This window comes from Struthio camelus, chromosome 1, assembly GCF_040807025.1.
Source record: "Struthio camelus isolate bStrCam1 chromosome 1, bStrCam1.hap1, whole genome shotgun sequence".
Lineage (NCBI taxonomy): Eukaryota > Metazoa > Chordata > Aves > Struthioniformes > Struthionidae > Struthio > Struthio camelus.
In genome coordinates this window covers 45,144,091-45,160,892 of record NC_090942.1, presented here as the reverse complement: position 1 = coordinate 45,160,892, position 16,802 = coordinate 45,144,091, and the positions used below count along the sequence as shown (strand labels likewise).

At 39.9% G+C, this 16,802-nt stretch overlaps 1 protein-coding gene across 2 annotated transcripts in view; it reads left to right on the top strand.

Moving 5' to 3' along the window:
• The window catches only part of PAWR (pro-apoptotic WT1 regulator), an 86,996-nt gene that overhangs the window by 62,370 nt on the left and 7,824 nt on the right, over positions 1–16,802 (top strand). For both annotated transcript variants that reach the window (XM_068936363.1, XM_068936362.1), the window contains 2 exons: positions 2,974–3,008; positions 15,640–15,787. In XM_068936363.1, coding sequence (XP_068792464.1) covers positions 2,974–3,008; positions 15,640–15,787 — 183 coding nt within the window. The remainder of the gene's footprint in view (positions 1–2,973; positions 3,009–15,639; positions 15,788–16,802) is intronic.

Sequence of the window (16,802 nt, the reverse complement as noted above, 5' to 3'; positions counted from 1 at the left end):
CTTAAGGGTTTTCCAAACTATGATTTAAAGACCGTAGTTTGGTAGCTTACTCATGGAATCCTGTAGCTTTCATTGTGCTTTAAGTTAGGTGCCCAGCACTGGATGCAGCACTGTAGATGTGTCCTCACCAGTACTGAGTAGAGGGGAAGGATCACCTCCCTCGACCTGCTGTCAATACTCTGCCTAATGCAGCCCAGGATGCTGCTGGCTGCCTTTGTGGTAAGGGTGTATTGCTGGCCTGTGTTCAACTTGTCCACCAGGACCCCCAGGTCCTTCCTGCCGAGCTGCTCGCTAGCTGACTGGCTCCCAGCCTGTACTGGGGCAAGGGGTTATTCCTCCCCAAATGCAATGCTTTGCATTTCCTTTTGTTGAACTCGATGAGGTTCCGCTTTGCCCGTTTGTGCAGAGCTGAGTGCTCTTGAGGATGCTCTGAATGGGAGCACAACCATGTGGGGTATCAGCTGCTCCTCCCAGTTCTGTCATCTGCAGACTTGCTGAGGGTGCACTTGGTCCCCTCACCCGGGTCGTTACTGAAGATGTTAGACATTACTGGCCGCAGTATTGATCTCTGGGGTACATCGCTAGTGACTGGCGTCCAGCTGGACTGATCACAACCCTTGGAGCTCAGTAATTCAGCCACTTCTCAGTGCACCTCACTGTCCACTTACCTAGTCTGTGTTTCATCAGTTTGTCTATGAGGATGTTATGGGAGACAGCGTTGAAAGCCTTACTAAAGTCAAGATAAACAACCTCCACTGCTCTCCCCTCGTCCACCTCATTGTAGAGGGCTGTCAGGTTGGTCAGGCATGATCTCCCCTTTGTAAATCCATGCTGAGTGCTGCCAGTCGCTTCCATGTCCTTAATGTTTTGAAATGACTTCCAGGAGGATTTGCTCCATCTCCTTCCTAGGGATCGTGGAGAGGCTGACCTGCCTGTAGTTCCCTGGATCCTCCTCCTTGCCCTCCTTGAAGATAGGAGTGACGTTTGCTTTCTTCCAGTCCTCAGGAACCTGGCCCGTTAGCCGTGACCTTTCAAAGATTATCCTTAGTAAACCTTAAAAGTACCATTGTTAGGTTTAAAATTTTGTTTCCTTGCCCTTTTAGAGGTGAAATTAGGTAGCTGTTTCATAGCTGTAAATTGCTACTTTTCAGATGTTATTATCAGTGATAAAATAGCTACTAGTGCCAAAACAGCAATTTTATACCACTTTGTGGGCTTTTTAAAATAATTTCCATGACTTAAACAACTTTGGATATTGTTCTTCTGCTTATGTTAGGGAAGGGGAATGTTTAGCGCACATTGCAGAAGTTGAAAATGCTCCATAAAATAAAAAATACAGTTTAAGATCAAGTTTTGTTTCTATCATGAAAAGAATTTGCCAACTTTATTCTCTATAATAAAATAATACTCTTTCTATCCTAGTTTTTAGCTAATTAATTTTTACTTACAAAGACGTTAATCAGTGAAGATAGTGTAATGTTCCCCAAGATTTCCAGAGAGGGTAGAATCTCTTTTGCGTCTTGTTTTGAGAATTCATTTATATCTTTGTCTGTAATCAGTATCATAAATAGACAGAATTTCATGTTTTGCTGTTATTTTTCCAGTAATGGCAATTTTTCAGTTCCTTAGGTATCTTTCTGAGTCGATCAGCTCCTTGAATGTTTGTTCCTGACCCTTTAACTAATATTCCCTGATGCTGGGGGAAGTTTTGTCTGTGACTAATGAAAATAACTGGTTCATGTCCTCTTTGCAACAACATCCTTTAAAGATATTTCTAGGCTTACCCTGCCTAATCTGAGACATCTTTTTATCAGTTGAAACGCATCTTAACTTTTCCATGTGTTCAGACATTTTTTGGAGGACCGGCAATCACAGCATTATTGATGCAAATACATTGATTTGAGATTTCTGTTTCTTATTTGTACATAATACATTAGATTTTTTAATAGATTGTGTAAAAGAATAAATGTACTGTCTTTCTCACTGCTCTTTTTGTTTCCATTTCCATCTTTACAGAGCCAGAATAAGAGCATAATGGCGTTTTTCAAATTAAAAAAAGTAATAAACTCAGCAAAACCATCCACTTATTGCCTTATAGGAATCTGAAAAGTAAAGAAAGTCTTTACCTTATACTAGAAAAAATATAAGACAAGACTGGTATTCAGATAAATAGGCAAAGCATATATCTTTAAAGGGCCAGATACACACATCTTACATTCTTTTTGCACTCTATAAAATGTGTTCTGATTCTGACTGTTTCAGTTAGGATCATTTCAAACAGGAACCACAGATGATGCAGAGTATTCTTATTCTGTGTACAGCCCGAATACTTTAAGCTTCTACAGGTGCACAGAAAGCAGTGGTCTAAAAATTGACTTACTGCTGCTTGACATGTTACTGCCCAGCATCTGAGTGTGTGAAACATCCATATACGTGGATGTACTTCTAGCCTCCTTGCCTACAGCAAATGCCGAGAGAACACCACTTGAGTTAGCCTGAATGCAGTTGAGGTGAGCCACGTTGCATTACCTGAGTTAACATGGGGAAGAGCATGAGCCAACTGATGTGTAATAACTTGATTTGGGTCTCGATCTTACGCTAGCTGCCAGCTTCTATTTTTGTTCAGGTCAGAAGGACAACAGTGGTGCTGAAAGAGTCCAGAGCAGTTTTGCTCTGCTGCTCCTTGACAAACAGATAAGCAGCTATCAAAGTATATGTTTAAAGATGTAACCAGAAGCTGTCCTTAAGAGTTCTAAGCTGGTTTCAGAAGCAGTGATAATCACCATATTCCATTTGTTCCTAACCGCAAAATACCACAAAACTGAGTTGCACAGCAGATATTTGAGGAGTGGATCTTGCTTTCTTGTCCTGCACATTTCATTTTTTTATGAGGTGATAAAACGTTATGCAAGTGCAAATGAAAGGATGTTAATAAATGTTAATAAATTAGTTTTTGTTTTCTATTTCTTTTAGGACTCCTCCAGGATGGCTTCAAGCAGATTTAAAAGGTATGAGATCTTCATACTCAGCACATTCTAAAATTCTACTTAGGTATTTAGATCTACCAGAAATAAAGATGATTGAATATGTCAGGTGCTTGTAGTACATACAGGCCACTATACTACTACTGTAGATTTATAATCTGATTTTTGGGTACACCAAACTTGAATTGAAACCCCCTATGTTATGTTACTATTTTAAAATAAACTCAGCTGGTGTTTTGCTGGGTCTAGTGCAGAACAGTTTCCCAAGTAAATATCTACCTTGGGATTTTTGCCTAACACGACTTAGAAGCCAGTTGTTTCACAATTAAGGTATATGAACCACCATCATCTGAAGTTTATTATAGGAGGATAATTTTGTTGCTCCCTACGCTAATGTTGAAAGAGATTGTCATGATTTCTGTTGTACTGCTATCTCAGTTTTTTAGGGAATACTGCCCGTGTAGCATGTCCTGTTCTACTTGTTACTTGTCTTGTATTTGAGCCAAGTGGTACTCTGGTCACGGCTCAAGTCTGTCGGTCAGAAAAACATTTCAAATTTCTCAATGCCACCTGGCCAGAGCATGCAATTTTTGCCCATAGAAAATTAATATTGACACACAGCCATCACAGTTATTGCAGAAATTTACGGTAACATGGGGGATAAAAGGTGTCAACTGAAACCAGACATTTGTTTAAATATAATTTTATATATTATATAAATATTATATATATTATAAGTGTATTTCTTTGATATCCTTTATTCAGTAAAATAAGTAATGCTTTATTCATTTGTATATATTTCCTGGTTGGAGAGGTAGTTGCAAAGAGCACCTGCAGTTATGTACTCTTCACTAGCGTGTCATCCACCCCTCAAACTTGTTCATCTATCCTTTTATGCTTAAACTTAATACTCTGTTTTTGTGCCATGACGCTGTCTTTTGTGTTTATACTCCGGGGTTCTCAGAAACATGGTATAGCGATTCTTTTTACTGCTGCAGGTTTTTTTGAAATCACTTGTTCATAGAAAAATGCATGACTTATTTTCATGACCTTAATATCTGTGTAACTTAATGATTAATCAAACACATTTTAGTTCAGTTTCCACTTCTTATTCAATTCCTGTGCAGAATTTCATTACTATTTGTATCTGCAGAATACTTAGCTATCTGTCATAGTGGCTTTTTGTAAGCCTTTACCTTTACTGTGTTCGTATGCTATACTACATCATATGCAAAAGCTTGGTTGTGTACATTTGGGATAATAATACAGAAGTTTGAGAAATCATATAAATTCCTAATTTACTTGAAAATAAGCTAGTTCTTTGGATTAGCATTGCAAAAATAGGAAAATCCCAAGCTAGGAAATGCTAAAATTAGACTTGTTTGTGCAGTCTTTGTTCAGTTTGCTTTAGTTATATATATGATGTACATTCTTTGTTCATGAACTCTTCCCCTCAGGACTTGCATCACATTCAGCAAGAATCATACTTCTGTGAGCTGTTGTCCAATATTTTGTTCAGTATGTGACTTTATATCTTAGTCATTGCATAGTCTTCTAACCTCACGTTGAAAACAAATTATTATTTTCTTCTGAGGTCATCACAGTACCCATGGACAGTATTCAACTGCTCTAATCACAAAAGTCTTTCTTTACTCTTGCGAACCATTGGCTTATTTGACTCTTCAAACTTCTGCAACAAGTAAAGGTTCTAGAGAAAACAGTACTCCTCTACAGTGATTCCCGTTCGTTGTGTGGATATGACCTTTGTTCCCAATACAGCAGAAATCCTCTGGAAACAGAAAATGTAGTTGTGTGATTACAACTATTTCTGGAATGTGTATGTTAAAAGGCTGAAGATGATAAGCTGCTTGAAGACTGTAACGTGTCCAGCTTAATGTGCTTTTAACAGTTCTGGTTGTACTTCCTTAGGTTTTCAAAGCAAACTGAGAGTGAAGCGAATTCCAACCCTCTTTGAGATCCTATTTAAGAGTCTCTGTTACTTGAGCTGCTTTAATAACAAATGGTCAAGATTTTGTGGATGACCTTCAGAGGCAGAGAGAGACTCTGTTAGACTTTACCGGTGTATGATGACAAAAGAGAAAAAGCAACATTTTCCTAGAATCTTTGACTCTGTTACTGATCACAAGGAAGAATGCATTATTTGTCAGAAATTTTTAGGTCATTTTTCCTCCATCTTTACTACTCCTGCCCGTTTGTTTGATTGCTCTCTCTTCCCCAGTTGTTCCCCACCAGAGGCGACAGCTCTTCATCTCAGCATTCATTTTCCATCTTGCTGGTTTCCGTTTCCTAATTCAGTTAGACCCCCTTTCCTCTCTCTCCCACTTTCTCATACGTCTTCATATTTAACCATTGAGGTCCTCATCTTCTATCTGTTCTTTCTCATGATTTCTTGGGTTTTTTTGGTTCCATCTTCTGTTTTCTTCTGACTTCTAGTCCTAGGTTATTAATTCCATCCTAGGCTTCTCGTAGCTTTCCCTTCCTTTCTAGGGCAACTGTTTTCATGTCTGCACTGAGATACCCAGCCTCTTGGACCTAAAAAGCGAAGAGAGAGTTATCAAGACCAGAGAAGATAGATCTGTGCTGTGTGCTTCTCATGGAATTGCAGTCCTCACAATATGTTCCAAGGCTCAAGGAACTGCACAGAATTTACTACCTATTTAATCAGATGTACCAGCTACTTTGCCTTATATGGATGCAGCGATTCATAGTTAAACGTTTATATGACACTGCTGAGAACCATGTTTCCCTGCGTACCCATTGACCAGAAGACATGTTTACGAACGAAGTCTGCTGGCTGCCGTTATGTTATTCTACTTCTGTGCTGGCTGGCTCAGACAAGTGGAGTCTGTCCCCTTCCACGCCAAAATAAGTTTGGAACACAGGGATCTTAATCTGTAACTGTGGTCTTTCTTCTAAATTTACTTTTAAATTTACTTTTTTCCACGTACTCCAAAAATTTCTTTAGGAGTTCCTTTGTAATTGCATGAAAAACTGCATAAAATATTTTCAAAGGGAAGTGCTGACTCTACTGTGATCTATTATGATCCTTTAAGATCTATTAAGAACATTACCAGTCTTTCCAATATTATGCTTGTATGAAGGCTGTGTGACATATTTATGAGCATATTTGCAAGAGCTCTGACCAGTCATCTGTGCTCACTGTGAGCTACATGTGATTAAAATGTCGTCTTTTAAGTATCTTTCTGTGTCAAGAGACCATACCAACTTCCTCATCTTTAATCTTTCTCTAAGCTTTTCTTAATGTGATATGCCCCACCTTGGCCAATCTAAGCTGAGTAAGAGTAAGCTACTCTTACTCTAACTGGGTCTACCAGTTTTTATGCTGCTTTGTGAATAGTTTTTTTTAAACCAACAAGCACATTGCCTTGAATAAAACCGGTTTTCTGATTCAGCTCTGATGCTGTCACCATAATTTGTGCCATCATTGATTTCTCCAGCAAGTGAATGACATCAGTGTGTTCTGGTCGTTGAAATATGAGTGTAATCTACATGTTCTATGTTTCTCTTACATTTGTGAACTAAAAAGCAAGTAATAGCAAAGCAAGATATGTATAAGGCATAGGGATGTTTTGATAACTACGGAGAATTTGTTTTAATAGCTTATTTCAAAGACCATCTACCAGCTTTGGAGCTATTTCACTTCTCAAAGCAAATGTTTTAAAAATGTCCTAAATTAAAAATAAAATCTTGCAAATCAGGATTTAAAATAACTCAGAAGATTTTGCGTGGTTCGTGGATCAGACATCAGGCTGAATCAGTTTACGGAAAGAGGTAGATTAAAATGTCTTAGTGGTTCAGGGATGTGCTCCCCTTCTAATTGCTGTTTATTACTGGAAGCAAATAAAATATGCTATGGCGTACAGACAAAATGAGTGACTTCCCCCCCCCCCCCCCCCACACACCCCTTTTAGAATAGTGCTGCACACTGAAATGGAGCTCAGCTGGTAAAGACTCTGCCCACTAATTCCAGAGGATTATGCTGTGCTCTAATTAATTTTTAAACTCTTGTATGAATGTTAAATGAGCTAAAAGAGAAGTGCTGTGAAGGAAACGTTAAAGCTCTGCTGAAATGCTTGCTCAATGTTTTTGGATTACAAAAAGGCTCAAATGTTACATTAGAACCATTACTGTGCAGAAACTTAAAACTGACAGAAGTTACTCAAGGCCCATTCAGTTTCTGGAGACACACAGGTAGATTGGGAACGTCTGTTCTGACATTTCTTGACTGTTGTGTCCCCTTTTCAGCCAATAGTGATGTTATGAAGAAGCTGAAACACTTAGGGTCACTTCTGTAGAAGTTTATGATGGTCTAAGTTGAGGCTGTTGCAGTGGCTCGCTATCCCTTGTGCCAGTAGCTGTGTCACTTGGACAGGGCGATGCCCCTCCAGTTGAAAGTCAATCGCTTCCTTTCACTGGGCAGCTGGTTTGCTGGATCAGCTCCTCGAACGGTTTCCTGCTTAGTTGCGTGAAGGCCAAAGGCAGGACAAATGGCTGAGGCTGGGCATGTGCAGCTGCAGCGAAGACAAGACCGCCTTTCCTTAGCTCAGCTCCAAATGCCACAGACCCTCCTTAAACAGGCCAAGGTAACAGAAGTTCAAGGTAGCCTATTTAGAAATAGTCTTTTGCTCATTCTTCCAAAGAAGCCATTACCAACTCGCTGGGTTTCAAAGTGACATAATCGATTAGAATTTTCCAAATCAAGTATAATTACAAGATCCTGGAAATGAAAATAAATGTGCTTTAGCTGAAATCTGAAATGAATGAAATCTGCTTTTGATTGGATAGTTTTAATTGGATGAAAGTGTCATTCCTTTTGGACAGTGCTTCAGGAAAATGCTGAAAGAGACAAACAGATGTTGGAAGGAGCAAGATTTATTCTAGCATTTTGTAATATTGCCTTCAAAGCTGACCTATTTGCGGGTACCTGATTTTATTTTATTTTAAGGCAAATGACTAGAACATCATTCCAAAACTAAACTTTCTGTCTAAAAGAATAGTGAAAGACTGTGATGCAGATTAAATTTCACTAGAAGAATTTTATTTAAATACAGCCCAAAAAACCCACCATCAAATGTAAAAGCAAATCTTCTTCAGTTGCAAAAGCATTTTCTGTATGGGAATGCACATTTAATACGAGGTTGTGATAATCTACTGGTAATAGATTTCCTTTTTTTCCTTACCTTTTGTAAGATGCCAGGGAGCTATGGACTGCAGCTGAAATTGCGAATGTTAGTAAACTTTTATTCAGCTAGGAAGCAGAGGAAGCAAATTTTCATTTGCAAAGTCTCAAACTAAAATAGTTCTACTAGTTGCGCACACTAAATATATAATAGTGTTCCCTCTCCCTCCTCCCTCTCCCTCCTCCCTCTCCCTCCTCCCTCTCCCTCCTCCCTCTCCCTCCTCCCTCTCCCTCCTCCCTCTCCCTCCTCCCTCTCCCTCCTCCCTCTCCCTCCTCCCTCTCCCTCCTCCCTCTCCCTCCTCCCTCTCCCTCCTCCCTCTCCCTCCTCCCTCTCCCTCCTCCCTCTCCCTCCTCCCTCTCCCTCCTCCCTCTCCCTCCTCCCTCTCCCTCCTCCCTCTCCCTCCTCCCTCTCCCTCCTCCCTCTCCCTCCTCCCTCTCCCTCCTCCCTCTCCCTTTCCCCGTTTGTGCTCTCGCTCTCCCCTTTCTCTCTCTCTCTCTTTTTTTTTTTTTTTTCAAAAAAGGAAGGCATAAGCTTTCTGAGGTTCTGCTCTTTTTCCATAAAATCATCAGGCTCAAAACCAACTCCCTTGCTTAATAGCATACCACATTCTTCACTTGGATAGATTATATATCTAGAAATTGTATTCTCATTTCTACAGAGATATCTGACTTGGGCTGTGATTTGTTTTGTTTTGTTTTTAATAAAGTATAGACTACAAGTTCAGTGATTATGTTGTTCCAACTGAGATTTCTTTTCTGGGTCAAGGTCTTGCAAAGCGACGTTGATTCAGAAGGCTAAATTCCATTCTTTGTGAAAGATACATCTACCATATCTCAAATGATGCTTGTTACTGCTCCTATGCATGCTTGGCCACTGGTTGGTTATAAAAAGCAAAATAATGAACTACATATATGTCAGACTCTTTCATGATAGGTTAAGGTCTAATGCTTCCTTAAAATTTTTTAAACCACATGTAATTTCTTAGAAGTCTTTGTGATGTGTGCCTTCTGTACTTATTGATCCTGAAAGAAAAGGAATGCTGAATAGGGTCTCCTCCCCAGTGGAAGAGAAGAGGAAGTTTTTGAATGCAAGTTTTAGGGAACAGAAACTTAATTTTCAGTATTAAGGAAACCTTTCCCGTCTAGCTATTCTTTCTTTCAGCTTTCCCATGGGAGCACCTGCCAAGATCACTCCCTGGAGCTGAGTTGAGATATTCCAGTATTGGCAAAAGGGATCATTTTGAGTGAGGAAAAATTGAGTGGATTTTTTGTGTGGTCTTTTGTGTGACATGAGCAGCACGAAACAACGTATCTTTCAAAAAGCTAAGTTATCTAGGGATTTATAGAGTTAAGCTAAAATATTTCTCTTATGTTGTGTTGCAACATGCATATCCGGTCCTAGATTTTTTTTTTTAATCTTCTAGATGAAGAATAAACAGTGCTAAATATGGTAATAACATTAAGCTACAAAATTCCTTACAATTGTGTCAGTGTGCCTTGGAAACTTCACACATGTTGGAGCAAAGCAATAATATTTATATCCAAGAAAAGACATTCTTTGCCAAGATATGCCTGCTTTTGATTTGCACTGTGTCCCTCTAGATTTACACATTGTCAGCAGGGGTTTTCTGGGGTTATGAAATGCATGGCTCTTAAATGAATACGTTATCACATATCCTCCTTTGTTTTAAAGGAGATGTTGTAAGGATACTCATGGTACTTTTCATTCTTCTTCCAAGTACTGTAGAAACCTATTACATACTTTTCAGTTGTGTGATTTCTCATTTGAGTTATCCTTTGAAGATTGAACAAGGTTTTTTTGTCTTTGGCCACTTAGATGTGTAAGTCAAGGAGGTGAATTTTTTGGTAGATTGGACAGTGAAAGATTTTTCTCCCTCTGCTTGGTCCCAAGGCATTCTGTTCTGCTGCTCTTAATTGTATCTGAGACTCTTCACTGAAGGTAAATGCCATTGCTATTAGGAAGAAAATGGCTATAGGAAGAACACTCTGTTAAATTTGTGACTTTGAGAATTCTTGACTTCTAATATGTATTTTTTAAATTAGCAATATTTTTATATATAATGATCATAATGGAGAACATGATACCATTTCCTCCATAAGGTTTTTTTTCATTAGCTGGCAGTGCTTATCTGTTAAGATTCCAGTACATTGCTTTTAAAGTAATAAACGCATGACCTAAAGCAAGAAAGTTATCACCAGTTAATGGTTGAGTGCCTACCAGCTAGGCAGTGACAAACTAACGTACACCCAAAAAATATGTGGAGATGGCATAAAATTAGCATGCTAGGCCACATAACTTTCCCACTTTGGCTTCTGTTCCTATTCCTTACAAGGCCATATCCATAGTTCATGAAAAGTCAGTTGATTGGCATAGGCTTCTTACATTTTGAACCCGTACTTGGTTTTCTTCCCTTATGTTATCATCTGCTTAACAAGACTTTTGGTATACGTTCTGTTCTGGGGCTTTCCTTTTTGAAATAGAATTGTTTAGCTTGGCTTTTAATGTACACCATTTATGAAACTTTTAAATCTTTAAAAATAAGCTAGGCTAAATATTAATATATTTTTAGAGTTGATTGCCTATACGATGAGAGTTGTATTGTCCAAGTATTTTTCTAAGTAGTATACTTGCATTAAAGTTGTATTTCGCTTTTCACTGCAAATATGCTATCAGATGTGAAAGCATATAAACACAGAAGTTAGTAAATCTGTATTTTAAACTAATCAACTATGCAGGCCAAAACTGTTTACAGACCAAGACAGGAGCTATTAGGTTCCTGAGCTGTTACTTCAGGACTGCTGAATACGGGGGTGGGGGGAGTGAAGTTTCTGGAAGAAATAATTTTCTGACACTTATGGGAATTTTTTGCTTGTGTTAGTAGTTCAGTTTGCTGTATGGAGAGTTGTATAGACGCTCTGGAGATGCATTCTGTTTGATATTGTATCTTTAGGTGAGAAGAGACCTTGAGCATATTAAGAATGGTTACATGGCTCTGGGGGCACAGAAGGGCAGGTATGACACATGGAGGGGTCTCCTCGATCCTGCCCATGAAGGGAAAACACTTGGGAAGTATTAGACATATCCCGCAGGTCAGTATTTGATGCAGCTGATACCATAGACAGGGATTTGACTTTTTCAACCATGAAGACTGGTGAGGAAAGACAGGATTCACCTGACTAAGTGGCAAGGACAAGAGCGTCCTTGCCAACAGGCTGACCAACGCGATGAGAAAGAATAACAGGGGAGGGAGATTATGACCCATAGTTCAGTGAAGAAATGATGGACAGGAGTGGAAAGCAAATGGTGTAGGGTGACAGAAAGAAGAGAGACCTCAGGAATGCTTAAACATGGCAAAAGGAGACTTTCTTTAAGTGTATGTACAAAAATGCATGCAGCCTGAGAAGTAAGCTGGAGGAACTGGAGTGCCTCGTGCATTCACAGGACTACCAAATTGCTAGAATAACTGAGGTGTGGTGGGACAGCTCGCACAGCTGCAGTATGGTGATGGACCAGTTGATACAAGCTCTTCAGAGGAGACAGGCAGAGAAGACAAGGAGGGGGTTTGCCTTCTTTGAGAAGCAGCAAATGGACTTAGGAAGCTCTTCTGTGGGACAGCTGACAAGCTGATGGAGAGCTTGTGGGTCAGAATCAGAGGAGAGGCCAGTATAGTGTTACGGACGACGTGATCAGAGTGAGAAAGCGGGCACGAACTTTTCTTTAAACAAATCGAGGAGCTTCAGTATCTCTGCCATCCGCTGGAAGGGCAACAGAGTTGAGCCCAAGCAATCCAGAACATTTCTGGAGTGTGTCAGGCTAATAACTGCTTGATACAGGCACTGGATGGACCAACCAGGAATGATGCACAGCTGGATCTGCAGTTCACAAACAAGCAAGAACTGACTGGGGATGTGATAATCAATGGCAGCCTCGGCTGTAGTGACTATGAAATAGTGGAGTTGAAGGTTCTGAGGCAAATGAGGAAGACACGTAGCAGAACACAGGTGCTGGACTTAATGAGATCAGACTTTGGCTTATTCAAGGACCTGGTAAGTGGAGTCCCGTTGGAGGCAGCTCTGCAAGAGCAGTCCATCCTGGCACCAGGAAAAGAAGCTGTATCAGGAAGCTGGCGCTCTAGTGCAGAAAGGCAGTATACAGGAGCTGGAAGCAGGGACAGGGTACAAAGGAGGGGTTTAGAAGTGTTGTGCAGGCTGCTCCCCAGTGACTGAAGAGTATTGCAGCCATCTTCAGAAGAGGCCAAAAGGTCAACCTAGGGAACTGCAGACCACAGGCCCTCACTTTGGTCCCTGATAAAATCTTAGAAAGGGTCCTGTTGGAACGTAGTGCTGGGTGCAGGGAGAAGGTGGTGAATGGGAACAATCAGCGTGGATTTACCAAGAGTGAATCATGTCTGACCAACCTGGTTGCCTTCTGTGACAAAATGATTGAATTTGTGGATGAGGGGAGAGCAATGGATGTCTCCTACCTTGACTTTAGCAAGGTTTTTGACGCTGTCTCCCACAATATTCTTGTGTCCAAGTTAGGACGTTATGGTCTAGGTGGGTGGCAGCTGGATGGGTCAGCTGTTGGGATGATTGGGTTTAGAGGGTCATGGAACAGTACCTGATGGCCAGCAAAAAGTGTAGTACCACAGGGGTCTACTCTCAAACCTATCATGTTTAACATCTTTATCAGTGATCTGCAGGAGGTAATGCAGCGCACTCTCACAAGTTTGCAGGTGACGCCAAACTGGAGGTACCAGTCAATACACTTGAAGGCAGGGCTGCCGTTCAGGTGGACCTAGTCAGGCTAGAGGAACAGGCTGACAGGAATATTACGAAATTCTGCAAGGACAATGCAAAGTCCTGTACTTGAGCAAGGATCAAGGCTGGGGACTGACTGGTTGAGGAGCAGCTCTGCTGAAAAGAAGCTGCGGGTTATGGTAGACAGCAAGCTGAACATGACATAGCAGTGACCTAGCAGCAAAGATGATCAACAGTATCTTCAGCTATATGGGCGCAGACGGTAGATTTGAGGGAAGTGTTCGTCCCCCTTTACTCCTTGTTAGACTGCCTCTAGAATACTGCCTCCAGTCTTGGTCTCCCCTATGTTAAGCACATTGATCTGGAGCAAGTTCAGCAGAGAGCCACCAAGATGGTGCAGGGGCTGGAACCCATTGCGTAAAAGGAGAGGCTGAGGCTGTGGGAACTAGGCTTGTTTAGCCTGGAGATGAGAAGACTTGGAGGGACCTACGAGAGACTTCCAGTACGTACAAGGAGATTATCGAGAAGACAGAGCCAGGCTCTTTACAGTTGTGTACGGCGAGAGGACAAGACACAAAGGGCAGAAATTGAAATGAGAGTTTCTGATTTGATAAAAGGAAAAGCTTTTTCACCAAATAAGGCAATCAAATATTGGAACAGGTTGTCCTGAAAAGTCATGCTGTCTCCATCCTGAAGCTTTTCCCAACTTGCCTAGATAAAGGGCTTTCTCTGAGCAACCTGGTCTCACAGCTGACCCTTCTTTGAGCAAATGATTGGACTAGAGACCACCTGAATTTGCTGAATTACTCTGTAATCCTATTTACCGTATAAATTAAACCTGACTATTCCCTCTCTGTTTTTAAGAGTGGAGCATAATGTTTGTAATGAACTTCATCTAAAATTTACCTTCAGTAATTACAATATGTACATGTTGAGAGCTTTTCATGTTTCTAAAAGATATTTATCTTTTAAACAACATTGATGATGTTTTTTAGCTACTTGTCTTATGTCAAGGATAATGTTCACTGAAGACAGTTTTTCTGTCTTCAGAAGCCCTTCTCCTACCCTCCCGCCTTTAGGAAGACTAGAAGGACAGCCTTTGGGGATCATGCAGGAAGCTACTTTGCATTTAACAGAGCGTTCTGTCATTTCAGTGAATGATTCTAGCTGGCAACTTCATAGGTCCCTGTTTTTAGAGTTAGACCTATATACTGACATCATCCTTTTGATTTGGTTTCTGCTAAATTCTGTATGTGATTCATGCCAATTCTGCCAATTTCTGTATGTGATTCATGGACCACTTGGCTATTCCCTGGTCCTCCCGACCCCTCAAAAAACTCCATGATATTACAATATTTTCATTAGGGAGGGGCTTTCTCAGTAACTACCTAACACTTTGACGTTTTCCAACAAAAATCATGGTGTCACACACCACATGCACACTTTTCCATTTTATTTCATTAATGCCTAATAAGCTTTGGATTAGTCACCTGATTTGAATATGGGAGTACTGGAACTGCTGAGCAGGTAGTTCTTTCACTGAATGTGAGGGCGCAAGTTTTAGCCTTTTCTTTTCCTTCATTGCTTCTGCTCTTTGCTGCTTTTTTATCTGATGTTCTTCCCAGGTTTTCTTATCCAAGAAGAATGTTCCTTAATCCTGAAGTGATGCATAAGTAGTTTTTTTTTTTTTTTTTAATTTGAGCAGTATCAGTCCAAATATTTTATGCTATTTTCTCCCACAATGCTAGTAGCCTGGCTTTACTCAAGTTCTGTTGATGAGTTTCATCATCTTGGTCTTTTCCTTGCAACATAGAAATGCAACTTTTTCAAGGTGACCTTCAGGTAGCTTTTTAAAGTTCTTACAGAAAGCAGAAATCAACATTTTCTTACGCCTACGGCTCTTAGTGCAAACTTCATAATCACTGTTCAAAAAAGCAGGTTACCACCTTCTTCTGAGGACTTTCATAATGCACTAAACAACCAGTTGGTCTGTGGATGAGAACTTGCCAAACATTTTGTTTGAGGATTCAGGTCATATGTCTCCTGAGTATTTCACTGATAGTACCTCCCATGAGGGTGTAAAGCCAATAAGATTTCTTTCATGCTGGAATCTAGAATAAGAAACACTAACTCTTCAGAGCTGGTAATATAACTAGGTGAATGGATCTGTGTAGTTGCAGTAACTCAGATCAGATACGGCTTCAAAACTGTCATGTCTTTAACCCCAAGATTGATTCATCTTAATTTCCATTATTTTCAGGCAAGAGTCGCTATCTTCTCTGATAGGGGTTCAGTGATAGAGAAGATCAAAAGCTTTTTTACAGCGAATTCATATGTGCTGCTCAAATTACCCTGGCCAGAAAAGAAAGGGTTTCATAGAGAATGAAGCAGGCAGAGTCTATAAAAAGTTGCTCTAGGAAAGTTATAAGCTACAACATTCAGTCAAAAGGAAATGATACTGATATTGGTTGTATCTTGAGTCTAGTGCATGGCCCTGAGGCAGCGAATTCAGTGAGTTTTCAGTAAGGCAAGAGCTTGAAATAAGTGCTCTGCAGTTTAGACTTACCTGCTGATTGCCTTGGAGAACACTCTGTAGTTGTTCCTGCCACATCCATTTTGTTTGTTTGTTTGCCTGTTTCTTTATTTTTGTAGCACACCTAATGCACCAGAAGAGGATGTTGCAAACAGATATTCCCGAACAGACAGGACAACATATAGCAGATACAGCAGGGATGCAAATTCTTCTGGGAATTCTGTACCAAGTAATGCTTTGGAAAAGAGGATTGAGGAACTCGAAAGAGTAAGTACCAACTTATTCCAAGCAGTATACCTGTGAAATAAAATGTCTTTCGAGTTCAGTGGGGAAATGCTCTAAGTAAAATAGATAGAAGTGGTGCTAAGTACTTGAACTGCAGATGCTTTTGACTACAAAAATGTATAAAGACTCAGACTGACTGAGAAGAATATGAATTTCTTAATCATCCTAAGTGTTTAGTTTTGATTTGGTGTATAAGCAAGAAAAAGTTGAGGTAGAGGTAACATGCTTAGATCCAGCTGTGTTCTCTGTCTTTCTTATACTTGCCTCTTAACGCACCAACACTGTGCAAACAACTTTTTAGGGGATGGAGGAGGAGGAGGATTGGCTCATGGATTGTTCAGAAAATAAGCAAGTGTACTTACCTACTTCTTGTCTGGCAATTTTAATGTACTGAAGTGTTACAAAATTTGTTATCTGATTGTTCATTGACGTTTTAAGCAACTCAGACATATTTTTAAAATAAATTTTTGTTATTTTAGACGTTTTTCGTATAAGCAATTTTGGGAAAATGTAATAATGTTAAAGCTGAGTTTTTCACCTCACGTAGTTTTTGCTAAACATGTCATCTCTGTAATCTATTACTAGCCTCTCTTTCTTCTTCTGAAACGGATTTTTGTATGTAACTTCCCAAATATGTTTGAATCCTTATGGATGAGAGTTGCTAAGGTGACACAATTTGGATAGACCTTATTTTTGGAAAGGATGAAAATGAAGCATGTTCTTTAGAAATTCCTTTTTTTTTTTTTTTTTTTTAAAGACTTAGGGAAGCCTGATTTGTGTGAAATGCTCTGTAATCATCTCTTCCAAATCAGCTTCCTTCCAAAATCATTTAATTGACAATAGCAGAGAAAACAGAGGATGATTTCGTTGCATTTTTTCAGTATCCTAAGCCCTGATTTGTTGAATTCCTAAGGTGTAAATGTCTCATGTGAAATGTTTCATTTTTTTCTCACATTCAGGCCTGCAGATCTTACAGCGAGTTTTCATTTCCTTGTTA